At 39.7% G+C, this 18,518-nt stretch overlaps 2 protein-coding genes across 4 annotated transcripts in view; both read right to left on the minus strand.

The window, feature by feature from the left end:
* The window catches only part of LOC136257865 (uncharacterized), a 188,719-nt gene that overhangs the window by 2,993 nt on the left and 167,208 nt on the right, over positions 1–18,518 (minus strand). For 2 of the 3 annotated variants that reach the window (XM_066051182.1, XM_066051184.1), the window contains 5 exons: positions 14,427–16,613; positions 14,313–14,373; positions 11,528–11,863; positions 11,303–11,389; positions 10,401–10,771 (listed from right to left, as the gene is read on the minus strand). In XM_066051182.1, coding sequence (XP_065907254.1) covers positions 10,401–10,771; positions 11,303–11,389; positions 11,528–11,863; positions 14,313–14,373; positions 14,427–16,613 — 3,042 coding nt within the window. The remainder of the gene's footprint in view (positions 1–10,400; positions 10,772–11,302; positions 11,390–11,527; positions 11,864–14,312; positions 14,374–14,426; positions 16,614–18,518) is intronic. The other variant, XM_066051183.1, reaches the window with a different exon arrangement.
* LOC136258453 (uncharacterized) lies at positions 5,906–8,582 on the minus strand. Its single transcript, XM_066051763.1, has 8 exons — positions 8,377–8,582; positions 8,272–8,319; positions 8,026–8,217; positions 7,453–7,970; positions 6,939–7,169; positions 6,665–6,893; positions 6,554–6,607; positions 5,906–6,502 (listed from the first exon to the last, which is right to left on the minus strand). The coding sequence occupies exons 1-8, from the start codon at positions 8,537–8,539 to the stop codon at positions 6,201–6,203; spliced, it is 1,737 nt and encodes a 578-aa protein (XP_065907835.1). The 5' UTR covers positions 8,540–8,582; the 3' UTR covers positions 5,906–6,200.

Here is an 18,518-nt window from a genome sequence, read left to right on the forward strand (position 1 = left end):
CTACCAGAAGCCCTGGAATGCCTTGAACACATGAAATACCAAATATCTAATGCCTGGCTTTCATCCACAGTGGACCTGTCTTGGTGGCCACTTGTACAGAAGGGGAACAGCTGCCACACAGTCTTGCAAGCGAAACAGTTGCCATACCCCTTAATTATCAATTTTTAAAATTTTGAGCAAAATCGTGCGTGCAAGCAAGTACGATGTTATGCTTTGGCAGTGCCATGTATATGGTAGCCATATCAGATACTGCCTAGCAGTGACACATCATGAGTATTTAAGTCATGAGTTACTTTATCATCCATCTAAATACTATCCCTGAATGTGTCATTTTGTGTACAGAGCAATCTGCCACAAGAAGTGACCTGAGTAAGGTTTCAGCGTATTATTGTTAACCATTAATATTGTTTACCATTGTTAACCATATGTATAGTGAAACCTTACTTAGTGTCCACCTCTTCAATAAGACCACCTCATTATATTGGCCACCTATAGAAGGTTCAAAATATAGATAAACAGTAGTTTATGACCTCATTAATAAGGCCACCTTGTTATTCAGGTCAAATTATTTTTGGTCCCAGAGCTGGCCCTATAAATGAGGTTTCACTGTATTTATGTGCATTTTTATTTTTTGTAACTTTTCTTCTTCAGGTTTACTGATGGGCACTATGAAGCATTGTTGACTGGTCCATAAATAATGTGGTGACTTGAAATGCTAAAACGGTACGTAGCATGTCTTGTATGCACATGTTGTAATGTGTCCACACATCTTAGAAATATTTATAACTGTATTCTCTATAACTACTCAGTTCCATTGTGCCACTGGGTCATAAGTGGGTTGAGTATGGATCATCCAGAACATTTGGGTCACATTTTGTCCTGGCCAAGTGGATCTCATCCACTGACAGAATATACAAGATGAGATCACTGCATAAATTACGGTGGAACTTGTTTATTGCCACCTTTACTCAATAAGCAGGTAGCAGTGTATAAATTCTCAATTTGGAATTGGCTTTTCAAGAGAGGTTGTATTTCTATACTGGTGGCCCATTAAGACAGGTTGTACTGATGGAGTGTGCATACTAGAGATGCAACAATATCCTCCACTTAGTGTCGTTTGATAGTGATACAATGGAGACTATGTATTGTTGTAAACTATACTATTATATTGCAACTCTAGCACATATATAACAGGAATGTTTGTTAACTGTTTAGACATACTGGAGGCACACCCATGCACTCATCTGGATTCTACAAATGGAGTCATACCAACTTATGACTGCACTTATTACTCGTTACTCCCACTGTGTTTGGATGAATATACATGCCATCGTGTGAGACTTGCTACCATGGCGGGCCACTGGAGAAGATTTTCATAGCAGTTATATCACAGTCATTGTTGTACAATTCTTACATTATTGTTGTGAAAACTATTTGGTATTCATGTGTCCTCTGTATGTTGTAATTTCATGTGTAATTTTTGTGTGGGGGTGCTATAAAATGCATGGTGACAATTGTAAACTTTTCAGGTGGTTTTGCACACTTCCTTCAGCTACATGTGTTAATTACTTACAGCTTGTGTCAACAACTGGTAACCGCAGTTGTGCTCTGCGTCATTCTTTAAGCCGCGCCCTTAGAGAGCAAATTACGTGGGGGCGACTAATTTCAAAATCGAACGATGGTATGCAGCACCATAGATTATAGACTATAATCTATGGCAGCACACTTCTCTTTGTGGCTACATGCACTGATCAACTACACACAGCGCCAGTTCATCAATAACCAGTGACCGCAGTTGTGCTCTACGTCATTCTTTAAATTCCGAGTTAAATTCTTACAGAGAGCAAATTATGCGGGGGCGATTAAATTCAAATTTCAAACTAGCCATTCTCGAAAAAATATGTTTCAATCTCAACGAAATTTTTAGAACAGTTTAAAGACACATTGCCCTACATGCCAAGCGAGTATTGCAGAAAACAACAATATGGGGCTTGTATTTGGCCTCTAGGTCGACTGAGGACGACTGAAATTTCGTTTGGTGCTGAAATTATGACTAGGGTAATGGCAAGAGTTAATAATGGGAGAGGAGAGTGTCTAACGCAATAGAGCATTTTCAACACGTGATCTACATTACGTAACTTCAAATATCGCCTACGCGTCCGCCATACTGGTGAACCAAGCACTGGTGAACCATATAATAGTTCGCTCAGTATTGCGTGTTTACAGTATTCTTCTGGCAGTGGAGAGAAGTCATGGTTGCTGTGGAAGAGAATTGCATCTTTGGCAGTGCTTTAGAAGGCAAGGAGGGTGATTAATAAGCACGAAAGGTGCCGGCCGACTGAAAGAAGCCGTTCTTTATAAAGAATCTCAAGGGAATTTCTCCGTGTTAAACACCCGTTATTTGGTATCCCTGACAAGAGTGATCATTCCAGTGTGTAGTGGCTCAATGTCAAAGGACTGGGATGGTGCTGTTCAACATTTCCGCGTAAGGGAGAGCACTACTGAGCTATAGTTGTTATATTGTAGTTGTTCAGCGAAACAACTCGCAACAACCTTGTTGGCCTTCTCTGCTCCATCTCTAGTTAGTAAATGTTTTGTTCATGGTATGGAGACCAGACTGTATACAGGCATATTCAAGAATGGGAAGAACACATGTATCAAAACAATAGCATTTAGCTAACTGCTTAAACCAGACATTTTGCTATGTTAATTCAGTTACATCATAAGGCCCCTTACTGAATTTGCCTTTGCAGTGATCATGTTGATACCTGTATGCTGTGCCCATTTTAGGTTGTTGTCCAGCAATAACAACATCCAGGTACAGCACTTAGTATGGCTTACTAGGTGTTGGATAGGCTTGGGTTGTCAGAACTAACATGAAAGTGAGACAACTGTAATTATGACTGCTGAAATATGCCCAGTAAATGCAAATCTCACTAAGCCGGATTTTACTGAATGCCACATGTGTTCTGTTCTTGATAGCTATGCCGTGGTGGTATGACTAGACACTTGGTCTTATTGGACAATTTACAGATAATATAATAGTTGTTTCTCCATGGCGAGTTCTGCACACAAACAGAGTTGCGTGAAGATCTTCTGCACACCTGCATGTAAACTCAAGTGTCATGATCAACTACATGCAAAATTTGAGTAGTAGACTAGATAGTACAGTGGAACCTCTCTCAACAAACTCCCCGAATTAAGGACACAATAAAAAAACCTCCATATTGACAAAAATTTTGGTCCCAACATGTCTGGTCAATACATTTTTACCTCTAAAAGAGGAAAACCTCTATATTACAGCAAAAAGTGGCCAAAACTTCTCAGTCCCAATGTCCATAATAGAGAGGTTCCATTTTAGATGTCCAGAAAATGTTTATACAACAGATGGATCAGTCCACACATTTGTGTCATTTGTAAGATTTGCTGTTTTGTTATAGAAAAACAGCCATATTCTTGGACTCCATGCATGCACTGTTTACCAGAAAACCAGTAGCTATCTGCAATTTAATGACGTAAACAGTACACACATCAGGGAAATCGATCACTTCTGATTAAATGTTGTCATGTCTGTCCATGTGTCCCATCAGCAGTAGTTTAACTTCTCACATCTACGTATACTGGATAAGCCACAGTTATGACAGTCATGTCAGAAAGGTTTATTGTATTAACCACCACTGAGACTCACCACTTTACAGTTGTGAAGTGGATCACCCAAAACTATAATATTCATGAAGTTCTTGCATTTAGTATATAATGATTATTGTACATGTTTGGTTTTGTAAGTTTTTGCATTTGTATACGTCTGAGGGGCAGAGACAATTAGTATAGTGACCCATCTATTATCCGAACCCAGAGTGTGTTCAAATAATTGAACTAAAATTGAAGTTCATTCATTTCTGTACAGAACTGTTCAATTATAGAATGCTCACTTATTCTAACAAAACACTGAATCATTTCTACAGTTCGTGTATGGCCGTAGGACCACTAATAAGTCATCAAACATAAAGACACTTTAACATATTCAGTCTCATCACCTCAGCAGTAATACTTAAAAGTATAGCATTGATTGCAAGGTCTGTGAATGACACCTCCCAGAGTCTTCCTTTCAGCAATCCCATTTGCAATATGTGCACTGAGTATTTCTAGGTGACAGCTGGCTACATATACAATGGACCAAAGAATCATAGAACATCATAGCTAAGCATTTTCTATCATGGAACAATTAGTAAAACATTTACAAAGATATAAAGAGCTTATATCTCACTAAAAATCAGGCTGAGCCTGAACCATGCACACTCAGTAGCTCGAACTCAGCTACAGTGGATCTGCTGAGTTAAATCCCGGGCGTTACTCCAGCCAGTAGCCAATACCTTTAGTAACAACAGCAAACAGAGTAACGAAACTTGTCCGGAATAGCCTTTAAGAGAAATTCCAACTTGTTGCGAGGCTCTATTTTTAGTCCACCCCTTCGTGCAGTTACTAATCAACCTTGTAAAGAATTACCAGAGGTGTACTTCTCTTCCACTTCTAGTATGAATTCTCTTCACCGCCAGAAGAATTCTGTAAACACGATACACTGAGCGAACTATTACACGGTTCACCAGTACTAGTGGTTCACCAATATGGTGGACGCGTAGGCGAAACTTTAAATTACGTAATGAAGATCACGTGTTGAAAATGCTCTATACAGAGCCGTTACAAATGATTCGGCGTGATTCAAAGGGCTTCCATCAGATGTGTTAATATGCGAAAGTATTTACGAAGGGCGCACGCATTAGCATATAAAAATACTTGGTATCGAATGTGTTCACACGTGAGTATCAACTCAGTACTATGGCGGCGTCGAGTGCAAGTAAAGCGTGTGCAAAAGAGCGTTCAACAAAGAGAGGCAGCAAGCGAAAAGGAACAAATGGTGGTGATGGCTAGACAGCGCCGGACAATGCAAGCAAAAAGAAGCGACGAGTAGATAAGGTGCTGCCGAAGAAGAATCGCACTGAACTGGTTAAGATTATGAAAGCAGTAGCTCCACTTAGTCTAGTTGAAGAAATGCGGAGTGATATCGAAGAGCAGTTTAAAGGTAGTGGACTAGAAGAATTTACTAGGAGATTTTTTGAAAACCCTGAGCCAATGTTGCAAATCGTGACACACCATCGCGACACCTTCGCTGTTCTCTACGAAAAATATAAACCCATGAAGAACTCGTTTATGCAATTCCAGTTGGATTGGTATGCAAGGTGCAGTGCATTTCTTCTAGAGGAGCAATATACATTAGCAGCCATCAATATTTCAGAAAATGATGCTGGGTTTTCTGAAATAGTGACCATCAGAAATAGTTGGCTGGAGTTTTGCAAAGCATGTAATACTCCTGTGCCAACCAGCAATCCTATAATGTTGGCTGTATCATCAAGGCTCTACAGGTTTCTTCTCGACCAAGTCTCAAGTTTTCAAGACTCTTTAATAGAAAAGTGTACCACGGAAATTGATCAAACCAGTTCCAGCATTACTGATGGTGACGATGTGTACTATCGTTTTGGTGGGGCAACAATCTGTAGTATGCTTAAGAATCGATACAAGGCAATTAAAAAATGTGATAGTACCAAGAGAAATATGTTGTCTGTAGAAATTTCTATGTTGCAAGCCATGAAAATGAAAGATAAATCTACTATTCCAGCGTATTTGAGTTATCGTGACAGGGGGTTTTTGTATTTTCCTGACAATAGCTTGATACCATTTCTACATAATTTTGATGATACTTTGAAGGAAGTAGTAAATGAGGAAGGATTTCGTAAACATGGAGACTATTTAGTTAAGGTTTGTGTTGAATGTACTTCAGTTTTTGGCAAATATTTGGTTCCGTCTTACATATAATTTTGTTTAATAGGCTGGACATGAAAAAGTTAAGGAATGTACAAGCCTCAGGGAGGAATTTATCAGTGTGCTAAAAGCACTTGTTCCCTCCATGGTACAAGATGCTGACAGTGAGCTGGCAATGATGAATATCTATGAAGAACTGTCCAGAAAATTGTGTAATACACAAATACAGGAATTTGTATCTGCTACAAAACAAGACCTAGCTGCTAAAAAAGGATTAGCATTGACTACAGATACTAACTTACGCACAACACTATTAGCACATCATACAAAGTTGTCAACTATAAGAAAACAATGACAGATAAATTTTTAAACAACAAATTATTTTATGAATTTCCATATGATTTCTTGTGGAGGGGCAATTCCATGTAGGTCAATGTTTCATCCCGGTAGCCAACTCCACTGTGGTGTCCTGATGCACACTGCTGGACCAGATGTGCACACCTTGCTGTCACATAATTGCAAGAATCAAGTTTTCCTCCAGCATTACGTTTAAACTGGCTAAAAAGGCTCTCAACTGCAGAGCCAGATATTCTCAATGGAGACACAAAATAACCAGGATGTTTTGCAAAAAAATCTTTACAGAATGCTCTAAAGCTGTAAACATCGATGCGTAGCAAGTCCCAGGCTATATAAAAGTATTAGTATAGATTGTTTGTAAAACAATTGACTAACTTACTTTGCCATGACAAAAAAGACTTCTGATTCGATGAAACATGTGGATAGTCCGAATCTAAAGTGTTATAAATATGATCGTATGTAAGTATAATATATAACATCAATTGTTTACCTTCCTCAAGTAGTGTAGACAGCCATGAGGTAAAATGTTTATACCCATCATCGATGTTCTGTAACACAGGAGAATCCATGTTGTCTACTTTATCATGTGATAGAAATCCACTTTCAAATAGCTTGTGACATGCTTGCAGATACTCCCAAGTTTCATTAGTAGTATCGGAATCAGCTGGCGGTGGGTCTTGATTGGTGTACCAAAACAATTCTCCCAGGACTTGCTCTTGCTGTAATACTACTTAAAATTAAATACAGTGTACAAGGAAATTTACCTGCATGATCTTGGCTGGTGAAACGTTGAGTTTAGTCCAAGAATCCCTAACAACATGGACCTCTGTCAAACGTGGCACCATCCTGGTCAGATTCTGTTTAGCCCGGCTTACTTCTCGTTGGTACATAGCTATAATGGAATTCCATCCAAAAACACCATGATGTTGGCCACGTTTGAACAGTTTTGTTCCACCACTCTTGGAGGAAAAGAGCGCATTTATCATATTTTTGAGCTATACAAATAAAAAGAAAAACAAATGAATATTATACGATTCATTAATTATGACTGGATTTGCAAAACGGAACCAGTTTCACACACAAAATTTGACCAATTTTGTAATTTGCATTCAGCTGTCTGAAATTTTTCATGTCCAGCATGTTTGGCTACATGTTGATACAAAAAACACCTTAACCAGATTGAAGGGTTGACTGTGAGTACAGGTTGTTTACTTGCATGTAAAATGTGTGGAAAAGTACCTTTTTACAAATCCAGTTACAATTTTTAATACAAATTACCTGGTGAGTAGGGCATATCATCCAATAGATAAGCCACGGAGGATTGAAAGGATTAACCATCCACGGTTTGACATCATATATATCATTACTGGCAGTATCAGATATCACTGAATAAGCACCAGAATGTCCATGACTTAACTTAATGGTGGTAAGGTTGGCAGGACTACCATCGCAGACAATCAAGCTGGTTCTCAACCCACAAGTCTGGAAAAGATGTACTGTTTCTAACACACACGACAATATAAACTGTGCATCCACCGATTCCTTCGATGTAAAGTAGGGCCCTACAATGTCGTAGCTGCTGGTGAGATCTCGCCATAAGAACTGAAGTATGTAGGAAGTCTGGCCTGGTGAATCCGGTTCCTTCAAAACTCTGTAGATGTCATTAAGGGACGACATGTCCTTGTTAGTCATAGCCAACCCAGAAAGTTTATGACTCCTGGAATTCCATATTAGCTGGCATGTCACCTTCACCTCATCAAATATCATTACACCGTCACTCTGCGGCTTGCGTTTCCCTAGTAAGTATATTAATAGTCAAACTGGTATGACAAAACAGAAAAGTTGAACTACCTTGTTTCTCACATTCTGCTTTAAACATTACATACCGAGCCACCTGATCTGCAATACACTGGTTACTTACACCAGGTTCATGTAAAAACGTTCCAGTGTACGATTGCAGTGTAGACCGCGACGGAAGTTGAAGAATTTTGAAACTTTTCAGAGCTTCGTATGCAGCAGGACTTCGGGTAAAAATAGCCAACGCTAAATAAAACACACAAATTAGAATTTAACTTATTACTGCAATATCAAACATACCAATCCTAATTGTGATCATGCTCCACTGGTTACTCCGTTTTCCAGTTACTAAAACACAATATAGATCACTGATATAAGTGTCATGTTTTGCCTCTAGATACTCACCATTTCTATCTTGATCTACTTTAAACTGAGCTAGTTGTTGTCGTTTATCTGTTGTCCACACCTCTCTTATTTGTGTGCCTACCCCATGATTATCTCCTTCAGCAAAAACCTTCTCCAATTCAGCCTTATCTACTTCTTCAACTTTATTTAAAATTGCACACATCTCTTCGTGTTGCTCATCTGCCAGTGTTATTTCGGTCCTTTCATATTTGGTAAGTTTTCTTTTATCATTGTTTCTCTCTGTGAGGGCGTTTTGCTTTCGTTTAGGCTGGCTAGCTGGAGACATAAGACAGTTTGGCTTTTGAAGATGGAAGCTGTCGTTTTATTTTCTTGGATGGGCTTTCTGACACTGTGAGCTTTCGCCTAGAATTAAGACGATTCTTCATGCATTTACAAGAAGGACACATCACTTCTTTAGCAAATTTATCTGCTAAGGGTGCATTTGATGGAAGCTTATACCAACGTGCACAGTTTACGGAATCTACACGTTGGTAGGGAGCTATAGAATATCGCACACATCGTAGGTGGTAGCGAATTACTTTGTGATAATATTCTTCATACAGGTCCCACTCAATGCCGGGGCAAAATTTGTAAGATGACTGGTCTGAAAACATATTACACAGTTCATGGACTTCTTCATCAGTGCTTACTGATCCAGACTGAATAACAACACCTAGAACATTCACCACATACTCCTGGTCCTTGATTATCAAATGAATCCTGGATGTATGCCCAAAAGGAGGATGGTGGTGCATCTCTCGCTGCGTAATAGTTAAAATTGGCTGTCTATCTTTACTGGAAAAGCCTGTTACAAATGCTAAATCTTCGAATTCCTTTTCCAGCTGAAGGCAGAGTCGATCCAATTGTAGCACACTGTCACTTCTCGTCGTCTGAGACATCTCTTTAAAAATTGTTTCTGTCGATAGTTCCGTTTCCATTTGGCCACTTTCCTCGCCTCTATCGTTTTCTTCACCTCTATGGTCTTCCTCGTCTCTATCTTCTTCCTTGCCCAAGTCCTCGTCTCTATCGTCTTCCTCGCCTCTATCTTCCCCCTTGCCCAAGTCCTCGCCTCTATCGTCTTCCTCACCTCTATCTCCCTCCTTGTCCAAGTCCTCGTATCTGTCGTCTTTCTCGCCTCTACGCACAAAAAGCCTCGAAGTTGCTGGAAAAGCATACGCACGATTGGGCGTAACGGATTCCGCCATGTGAGAATTCTTTCTTGAACACTTATCTTCTTCTCCACACTACTGCAAACGATATTCAACAATACGGCTGCACTGGCGCATGAAGCAGACGTGACGATCACAGTAATTTTTCACCTGTATGGTATTCGATAATTTACGAAGGTTTACGGAGAGAAGCCCTTTGAATCACGCCGAATCATTTGTAACGGCTCTGTATTGCGTTAGATACTCTCCTCTCCCATTATTAACTCTTGGTAATGGTGTATGGTGAAATCAATGATGTGAATCTTGAGGCGATCGAGATAGTACTGAAGCGATAGCAGGGCAATCAGTGTTCGGAATGCACAAAGGAACGTAATGCATGCACCTGCGGTTGCATCTAACCATATGCGAAAAAAAACGAAACATCCCCGTTCATGTTGGCAATCTCGATCACGAAACAGTCGGCATGGATTTGCTTCACTGCTTGTGTGGTAGTTACTAGTGACACGATGAGTTTAACTCTAGAGTTTCAGAGCGATAGCGTAAAAGACGGGTGAGTTATAGACAAGCCAAATTTGACAACGTTCGTTCCTGTAAAATCCTCACGTTAGTGGTCGCGTAATTTATTGTCTGCGGCGCGCGTTTCTGCTTTACTGGCCGCGCGACTCACTACCGTGAGTCTTGATGAGAATGTTTAAAATTTTTATAACAAATATTTTTTGCACAAAAATAAAGTGAATCACAGTATCAATTAGAATATATTAGGGATTTCTTTTAAAAATTGCTAGCACTATTATTTACACTAAACATAAATATAATCCTACAAGAGGTTGGACTATAAGTTAACCTATTACTTACTTAGTGCAGTACATTACATACAGATGTCTTTGTATCATTTGCTGTTGCCAACTCTGATAGCTTCTTTCTAATAGCTTGTGAAATATCTGAATTATCCTGGCTGCCATGCTTTTCTGTAATCTCCAAGAACTTGTAAAAGCTATCAGTGCAGTTTTCAAATCCTGCACTTAATGGATTGGCCACTCTGCTCAATAGTAGTGTAGCTGCTCTGATTGAAGGTGTGGTCGGTTTGGTAATTTCATCTTCATCTATTGTAGAAATAATTTTATTTGGCACAAAGTGAGTAGCTAGTCGTTTAGCAGTGGGAGATATACTGTCAACTAGTTTGCTGTAGTATTCAATGAACACTGTATACTCAGGTATCTGGCTAGCTACAGTGAAACAATTATGCATCTGGTTCACATTAATTTTGTTGCTGCTGCTATATAATCTGAGTGGAACACGTAATTTTGAAGTCTGTTCACATTCACTCAATATAATATGTATACATTCTCCATACAAATGTTTTGTATAACCTGATCATTTTTCCATTGTCACATACAGACGTTCGCCCCTACTTTAATTAAACACTGCACTTTGTAGCTCAACACTGCATTTGTGCAAGTGGTCAGGGTATTAAAAAGCAATGCTTTCATAGCTGTATTACATTAAGCCCAAGTTTCCTCAATACTAATCTATAGGATATTTTTAAATTTTTACATGTAACTCTTTTCTCTTTTGAGTTGTGTCAAACCCTTTATGTCAGTGTTTAAAGTCCTACTGTATAAATGTTTAACATATTTAGTAAGGGAGAAGAGACAATATAGCATAATTTTATTACCATAATGTAGAAAGATTACAGTTAACGTAGCCATTATAATAGTGAATATATATAGCACAGCTTGCAACTACAGCTTACATACCTTCAATGCCTAACTGATTATTGGATGAGACAGCTATCTCAGGACTGGATGGATATTGCATTGAAGGCCCTGATGTGTCTGGAGTGACTGTTAATGACAAGTTGTACACAACAAAAACAACACCTTTATTATTTATTTGTTAAAACCATGTATATAACATTGTGCATGGCATCATATGTATGTGCATACATGCAATTAATGAACATAACAGTACATTGTACCTACCTGTATAACTGTTGACAATTTCTCTAGTTTCGGCAAGTTTTACTCTAATTTCTCGAGATAACTTCTCAGTTGCAATATTACCATGATTTTCCATGATAGCAAGAACCTTGTGGAAACATTCATGGCAAGTGCTACTTTGCAATAAGACTGATATCCTATTTAGGAGAAATTCAACTGCTACAACTGATAAGGTAGTGGGTTTAGTAATCTCCTCGTGGTCTGTTAGTGAAATGATGTATTCTGATACAAAGTAGTGAAACAGATTGCAATCTAGTAAAGTGTGCACTAGTTTATTATAGTAGTCAATAAACACTTTGAACTCTGGTGACTGATAATCTGTATAATACAAAGCACATGTTTAATTTAACCTGGTGCGTGCATGTGTAGTATTAATGTGCATGCCACACCCAAATAAGCTTCATCAGTTAAAGTATACACTGTGAAAAATGAGGGATATAAGATGGTATTTCCAGTGGCTTATTGAATACAGAAAAACTTGTAGTATACTAACAATCTCTTGTAAGGCTTTAGTTAATGTGTTAAACATACTGAAACCACATATGTGATGGTATAGTGTGGGCATTATATTAGATATAAGCTATTTCAGGTAATGTGGTAAATAGACTGAAACCATATATGCAATAATATAGTATGGATTAGGCTAAAGTACAAGATGAGTATAATACAGGATTTATATTAAGGCTTATTTGTATTCAATAAGCTACTGGAAATACCATATGTGACTGGATCTACGAAAACCGTTCTTATCGCCCAAGACAGGAAGTTTGATTTTTTCACACAAACACAAAGCTTAATGAATGCACTATCAAGTTTCACTGCCACAGTCGACCAGAGTAAAGTGGTCTGCTTTTGCTGGCTGCTTTTCTAGAGCACAGTGGCGAGCCGTACAAGTGGTCTGGGGTCTTGATGGAGCCCTGGCCGACCAGGAGATGGCTGTGTGTGGCTGTACAGCTCTGTGGTGTTGGACAATGACCTGTGCTGTAAACTTCCTTTCATTTTAGCCAGTTCTGAGCCCTGAATGGCGTATAACTTGGCCTAATTCATCCTAGCACGTCTCTTTTCAATTTTTGAACACCATCTTGCCCGCCTTCCAGGGCCCCCGCCTCCCACCCCTTCTGGAGCTCGCCTGATACAGACAACCTCGGTTTAAAAACTATCTAAAATGGCGGGAAACTTAGCTGTTGACTACTTCTTCAGTGGATGATCAGGAAGGTAAGAAATTGTAGTGAAACGTGTGAAAATTTGGTATGCGTAGCTACCACCATTGGCCAGCTACAACACACAGAATATTTAAAACCGACGTTTCTCGATACTTTTAAATGGGCAATAAGACCGGTTTTCCCAGAGACAGTCACATATTATATCCCACCTTTTTCACAGTGATATAGTATACATGACCCAGTCTTGGAAAGCCGGTCTTATCGCCTATTTAAAAGTATCGAGAAATGACGGTTTTAAGTATTCAGTGTGTTGTAGCTTGCCAATGGTAGAAGTACGTGTACCAAATTTTCACACATTTTACACCAATTTCTTACCTTCGATAGTTTTTAACTTGATGTTGACTCTACCACGCGATATCCAAAAGGGTGGAAGGCGGGGACCAGAGATGGGCAAGGGACTGTTTAAAAAATTAAAGAGGAAGGCATATTAGGCTACGTTGTGAGCCATTCGGGTATCAAAACTGGCTAAGACGAAAGGACATTACAGCACAGGCCTTTATTCAACACCATGAAGCTGTAAAACCACACACAGCCATTCCCAGGCTGACCAGAGCTCCATTGGGGCCCCAGACCACTCATATGGATCACCACTGTGCTTGGGAAAAGCAGGCCACTCAAGTCTAGATTATGAAATTTGATAGAATATTCATGTAGCTTTGTGTTCTTGGTGAAAAATCTAATTTGTTGTCATCAGTGATAAGACCAGTTTTCCCAGACCCAGTCACATATATAGTGCATAGACGAGCTTCAAACTTTAGATTTGAAGGTTTGGTGGTAAACTTCTTCTCTCTCTCCACACACACACACACACACACACACACACACACACACACACACACACACACACACACACACACGCGCGTGCACACACAAGCACACATACATGCACACATACACGCACACACACATGTACACACATGCACACACACATGCATAAACACACACATGCATAAACACACACATGCACATGCACATACACACACAACCACCACACACAAACACACACACACACACACACGCACACACACACACACATACGTACACACAAAGCAAAGCTAGGCAAAGCAAAGCCTTCAGCTACCATGCTTTTTGGAACTGTTATGCCTACCCAGTGGATCAGCACTGAGACAATTGTGTGCTACTCAGGTGCTATGAGTCAGCAAAAGCAAATCCACCTAGGGCAGGGCAAGTAACCCGTGGTAGGCTGTATCATGTCTCACAGGTGAAGGTGTGGGCACCCAAAGTCCCACCTGGACCTTCACCCACTAACTATGGACAGTTGGTGTGCACGCACGCACACACACACACATGGATGCACAATAATAATTTATGTACTAGAGCATAATCTCAACCCAGCCTAACTCATGACCTGAAGCAACTATATATATGTGTGTGTGTGTGTGTGTGTGTGTGTGTATCACTCTGACTTTGAGGCAGCTATCTTGGATTGGTCATGCAACCTTAGTAAGTTGCAGAAAAACTGCTGGAAATTATACTAAATATTGTAGCCTTACAACATTGGAGAGTTGTAGTTTACTGCTTACCAGTCTGACTCTGAGTTGCAGTTTGACTTTGATGTGTAGTTTGCTTGAGGTACTGTTTATCCTATAATAACAACCATTTAATGAGTATGCAGTTAACTTCATTTTCCTACATACCTCAGTAAACCAAACTACATGGCTGTGCTTTAGTTCTGTTGGAATTGTGCTTCCACATCTACACTGTGCATAATCAAAGGGAGGAGTTAGTTTAGCAAGCTCTGCAAAGTGTTCCTCTTCCTTCTCTACACACTGACAATGAAAACCATATCGGATTCTCCCATGATTAAAATTTAACTGTACGCAAACAATTGCTAAAGCACTTCCTAGAACATCTTGCACTGTGAGATGGATAGGATGTTGTAGGTATTGCTCAGACTTGGTGTGCCTGATCTGTATTTCTAGGTAAGACAGCTTATCCATTAATGACAAACAATATGCACCAGGCAAGCGAAAAGTAGTCAAGTTACTGTACGTATGGTAAGTGTCTTTTTTGAAGAATAGAGGATTCCAATCTTTTGGCAATTGTTGAATAATTTGGACCACTAAGCAGCAGAAAAATCCTCGTGGTAAAAGGTTAGATATAAACTGAATTAAAAGAGGTTCACCTTGTAGGTAGCCATATTGGGATAATATATCACCACTCTGTGATTGGCTAGTACAAGTTGGCAGTACATAGGGAATAAAATAATCATCGCCTGCACCATCGTCTCTTTGTATGGGAGCTATTATCTTCATTTCAACTAGAAGAGATAGAAAATACTCTTCTTTGAGTTCTTCAGTCCAATTTAATTCCTGGAGCAGTTCTTTTGATAGAATTCCATCGTATTTCAGCTTGTTTTTAGCACGTATGTTAGAAGATGGCCTAAAAGTCCAGCTCACTATGCTACTAAGTTTATCAAACAGCCACTGATGATCAATAATCACATAATCACATAGGCCTGGTACTTCAGAATAGTACAACAATACACCCAGCAGGTGGTGATATAATAAAGCACTCTTGATTTGTTCAATGTCAGTGATCAACTTGCTGCGTAGTGCAATGGAAATGCATTCCTGAAATGATATGTAAGATTTATTTTGCTTGGAACACACTTGTCGTACTTCAAGTTCAAACAACATCCAAGTGATTGGCAACTCATACACCTCTTTCTCTGATGCTAACATTTCAATCTTATTACGAATAAGTTCAGCAATTGGATCTTCAGCCTTGTCACTCCCAGCTGTAGTATTATTAACTGGAAATAAAATACCGCCTTCTTTGTTTTGCCAAACTGCAGCTTTGCAGTCAAGAATTTCAACCATCTCAGTTAGTGTATTATCAGTAGCCTGAATACTTTCTGAGGTAACTCTGTCTGAATGTGTTCCAATGCAACAAAGGTAAGAGGTAGTGTTCTTTCCCTGAGTTTTGACCAACTGTGGAACTTGACATGATGGCTTTTCCAAAGAATCATTAACTGACGACATTAGAAACTTGATCATATCAAGGTTGGAATACCTCAAATGATAAGGTTCGAATATATGTTGACCATGCTCACTGTATTCTACTAACACTTGCTGTTTAAGGCCCTTAGACAGATCATGAACAATGAAATTCACCATAGGATTGACATTAACTGTTGGTAATAAGTGTATATATTCAGGTTGGCCGCCTGTATCCAGTAGAGTGATAATGTTTAAAACTTCCCCAGGACGGTGGATAAGTTTATTTACCGACAAATGGGAATGGAGAGCATCATTGACTACAGTGTCAAATGTTTCCAAATGATCACTTTTAACTTTAGGTTTAGAAAACCAACTGCTTATTGATTGAGATACTGAACTTGGAGGGTTGGCAAGTGCAGTATTTTGGTTTCCAGGTGATGGCGGCTTGTCAAGTTGTTTGGGACTCTTGACAGCATTATCAGTTTGTTTGTGCTTATTATCACTACTACTGCTACGCTGTGGTGCATCGACTGATGATGGTTTAGCTTTTGCTGGTACAGACCTTCTTGATGAAAGCAAAACTTGTCTAAAATATGCAATCTCTGAAGCAATGTCCATTTCAAACCAAACCACACCTTTAGTGTCTACTTCTTTTGATCCTAGCAGAACACCTTTTCTGACTGATACAGCATGTCTAGCATTAACAACGCCAGTGCTGTGGTGCACCTTACTGATTTTGTTTTTCATTAAAAGATTGCTAAAACTAGTTTTACCAGCTGCACCAGATCCAGTAAAAAGTAATTTGATGAATCGCACAGGTATTTTTCCACCTTGTGATTTAGCTCTATCAAGATTCCTTTGAAGCATGCCAGTAACATGCTTCTGTAACACAAATGAAATATTGTACTTAAACAACCATTATTTTTTTCCAACTATAGTATGTTCACGTTGAGCTGAATCCTGAAAAACAGCTAAAAATTAAAGTGGATTTTTCTCAATAGAGTTAACATATTAGCCAACCAGATGATCATTGGTAACAGCAAAGGTGTCATGAACAGACATGTACAGTTTGGCTCCACTACAAGTTCGAGAAAGGGCCGTAATGGACATTGTAGTTATATGGCTTCCCCATAGGAAATGTATTGTGAAAATTTTGACTGGCCTTAAATATTATGTCAAACATTTGAACAAAAAGATTTTGAAATATTTTTTAGCGGGTCAAGCAGTACTACAAATGAGCCAAATTTCAAGATTGTGTCTGCTTGCATCCATGAGTTATTAAATGTTTTTGAGGATTCAGCTCAACGTGAATGTACTATAAAGTACGTCATAAAAACAACACATGATTCTCCTGTTTGACTAATATGTACATAGGAACCATTCAAAGATGGATGCCATTGGGGAATTTATATTCTTCCTTCTTAAAGCAGGTGTGCACCCACAGCCAGTCTTTTATCGGCTGGTTGTGGGTGCACACCTGGTTTACTGAAATTGCTTTGGCCAAAACTGTGTGTCTGCATGTTTGCATGTAGGTATGTCTGTCCAACACCCATGTGAGCAAACAGGCTTTGAGCTACATTAACTTTGTTGGCTCCATGAAGTGGTAAGCTGCTATCACAGAGACTATACTAGCAAGGAATGGGAGATTGGGAGCTGTGTGCTGTAGACTTTTATTAGCCTGAGGACATGAAGTCGCAGGGCCTTGCTGTAGCTCCCATGATTCATGGTCAGCAGGAAGGTTCCTCCACAGCTGCTTCGCGTGGCAACTGCCTGAGCAGACTGAAGGTCATTACTCAACCATCGCCTTCCTTTCAAGGCAGTGGGGGCCACAAAACTGTAAGATCTCTTCCTAATGCAAACCTACAGCACAGCCCATTGTCAAACTAACGCTGCTGCAAATTGTGGGTAGATTGACTGGTTAGCGGAGATAGAAAAAAAGGAGAACTAGGAGGGATCAGGGAGGGCAACAACACAATTGCTGCTCTGGAAATCATGCAGAAATAGCGGGATTAACCAGCCCACTTACACAGAAAACCGCTTTTATTCCTCATGTGTAAAACCCATGATGACTACAAATGCTGCATTGGGGCACCCAATAGAGTGTACGGAGTACAAGGCTTTGCCTTCAAGTTAACCCCTTTTAACCTGCAGTTAAACTTCTATTAACTTTGCCGGCTCCGTGAAGCGGCAAACTGCTATCAAAGAGACCCACAGAGACTATACTAGTGACAAATGGGAGAATGGGACATGTGTAATGCCCTTAGGACACAAAGTTGCGGGTGATTTGTGGCCAGCAGGAAGGTTCCTCCACAGCTGCTTTGAGCAGAAACTGCCTGAGAGGACCGAAGGCAATAACTCAACCGTTGTCTTCCCTTCGAGGCCGTGGGGGATGACAGACCCTCTCAAGCTAGACTGCTGAAGCAGTCTAGCAGTTCCCCCCAGCCTCAAAGCCACAGCACAACAGAGCTGTATTCCTCATTCAAGAAATTACGCATTTGTGCGATTATACTTTGGATAACGAAAAACCATAATTGATTGATGCATACGGTAAGTACATACAGCGACCACTAAATAGGATGTGGAACCATCAAGGGAGATGCCATTACAACCATGTGGATAAGGTGCCAGAACCACATAAATGCTGTGACAGAGTCAAGGAAACTGCGGCCAAGTTCTGAGGATCCAACCAGCCGATAAGATGCAATCTTCTACCGTCCCAATGTCTGGATAGTGGAGTCTTTTATACTAGCCATGGCAGCTGTAGTGGCTGATATTATTCTGCAGCTA

The sequence above is a fragment of the Dysidea avara genome, chromosome 6 (assembly GCF_963678975.1).
Source record: "Dysidea avara chromosome 6, odDysAvar1.4, whole genome shotgun sequence".
Lineage (NCBI taxonomy): Eukaryota > Metazoa > Porifera > Demospongiae > Dictyoceratida > Dysideidae > Dysidea > Dysidea avara.

Coding starts and splice junctions, on each gene's coding strand:
- LOC136258453 (XM_066051763.1), bottom strand. CDS start 8,539: ATGTGTGCAATTTTAAATAAAGTTGAAGAAGTAGATAAGGCTGAATTG. Junction 8,320..8,376: donor AGTAGATCAAGATAGAAATG/GTGAGTATCTAG, acceptor ATTGTGTTTTAG/TAACTGGAAAACGGAGTAAC. Junction 6,608..6,664: donor GTCTACACTACTTGAGGAAG/GTAAACAATTGA, acceptor ATAACACTTTAG/ATTCGGACTATCCACATGTT.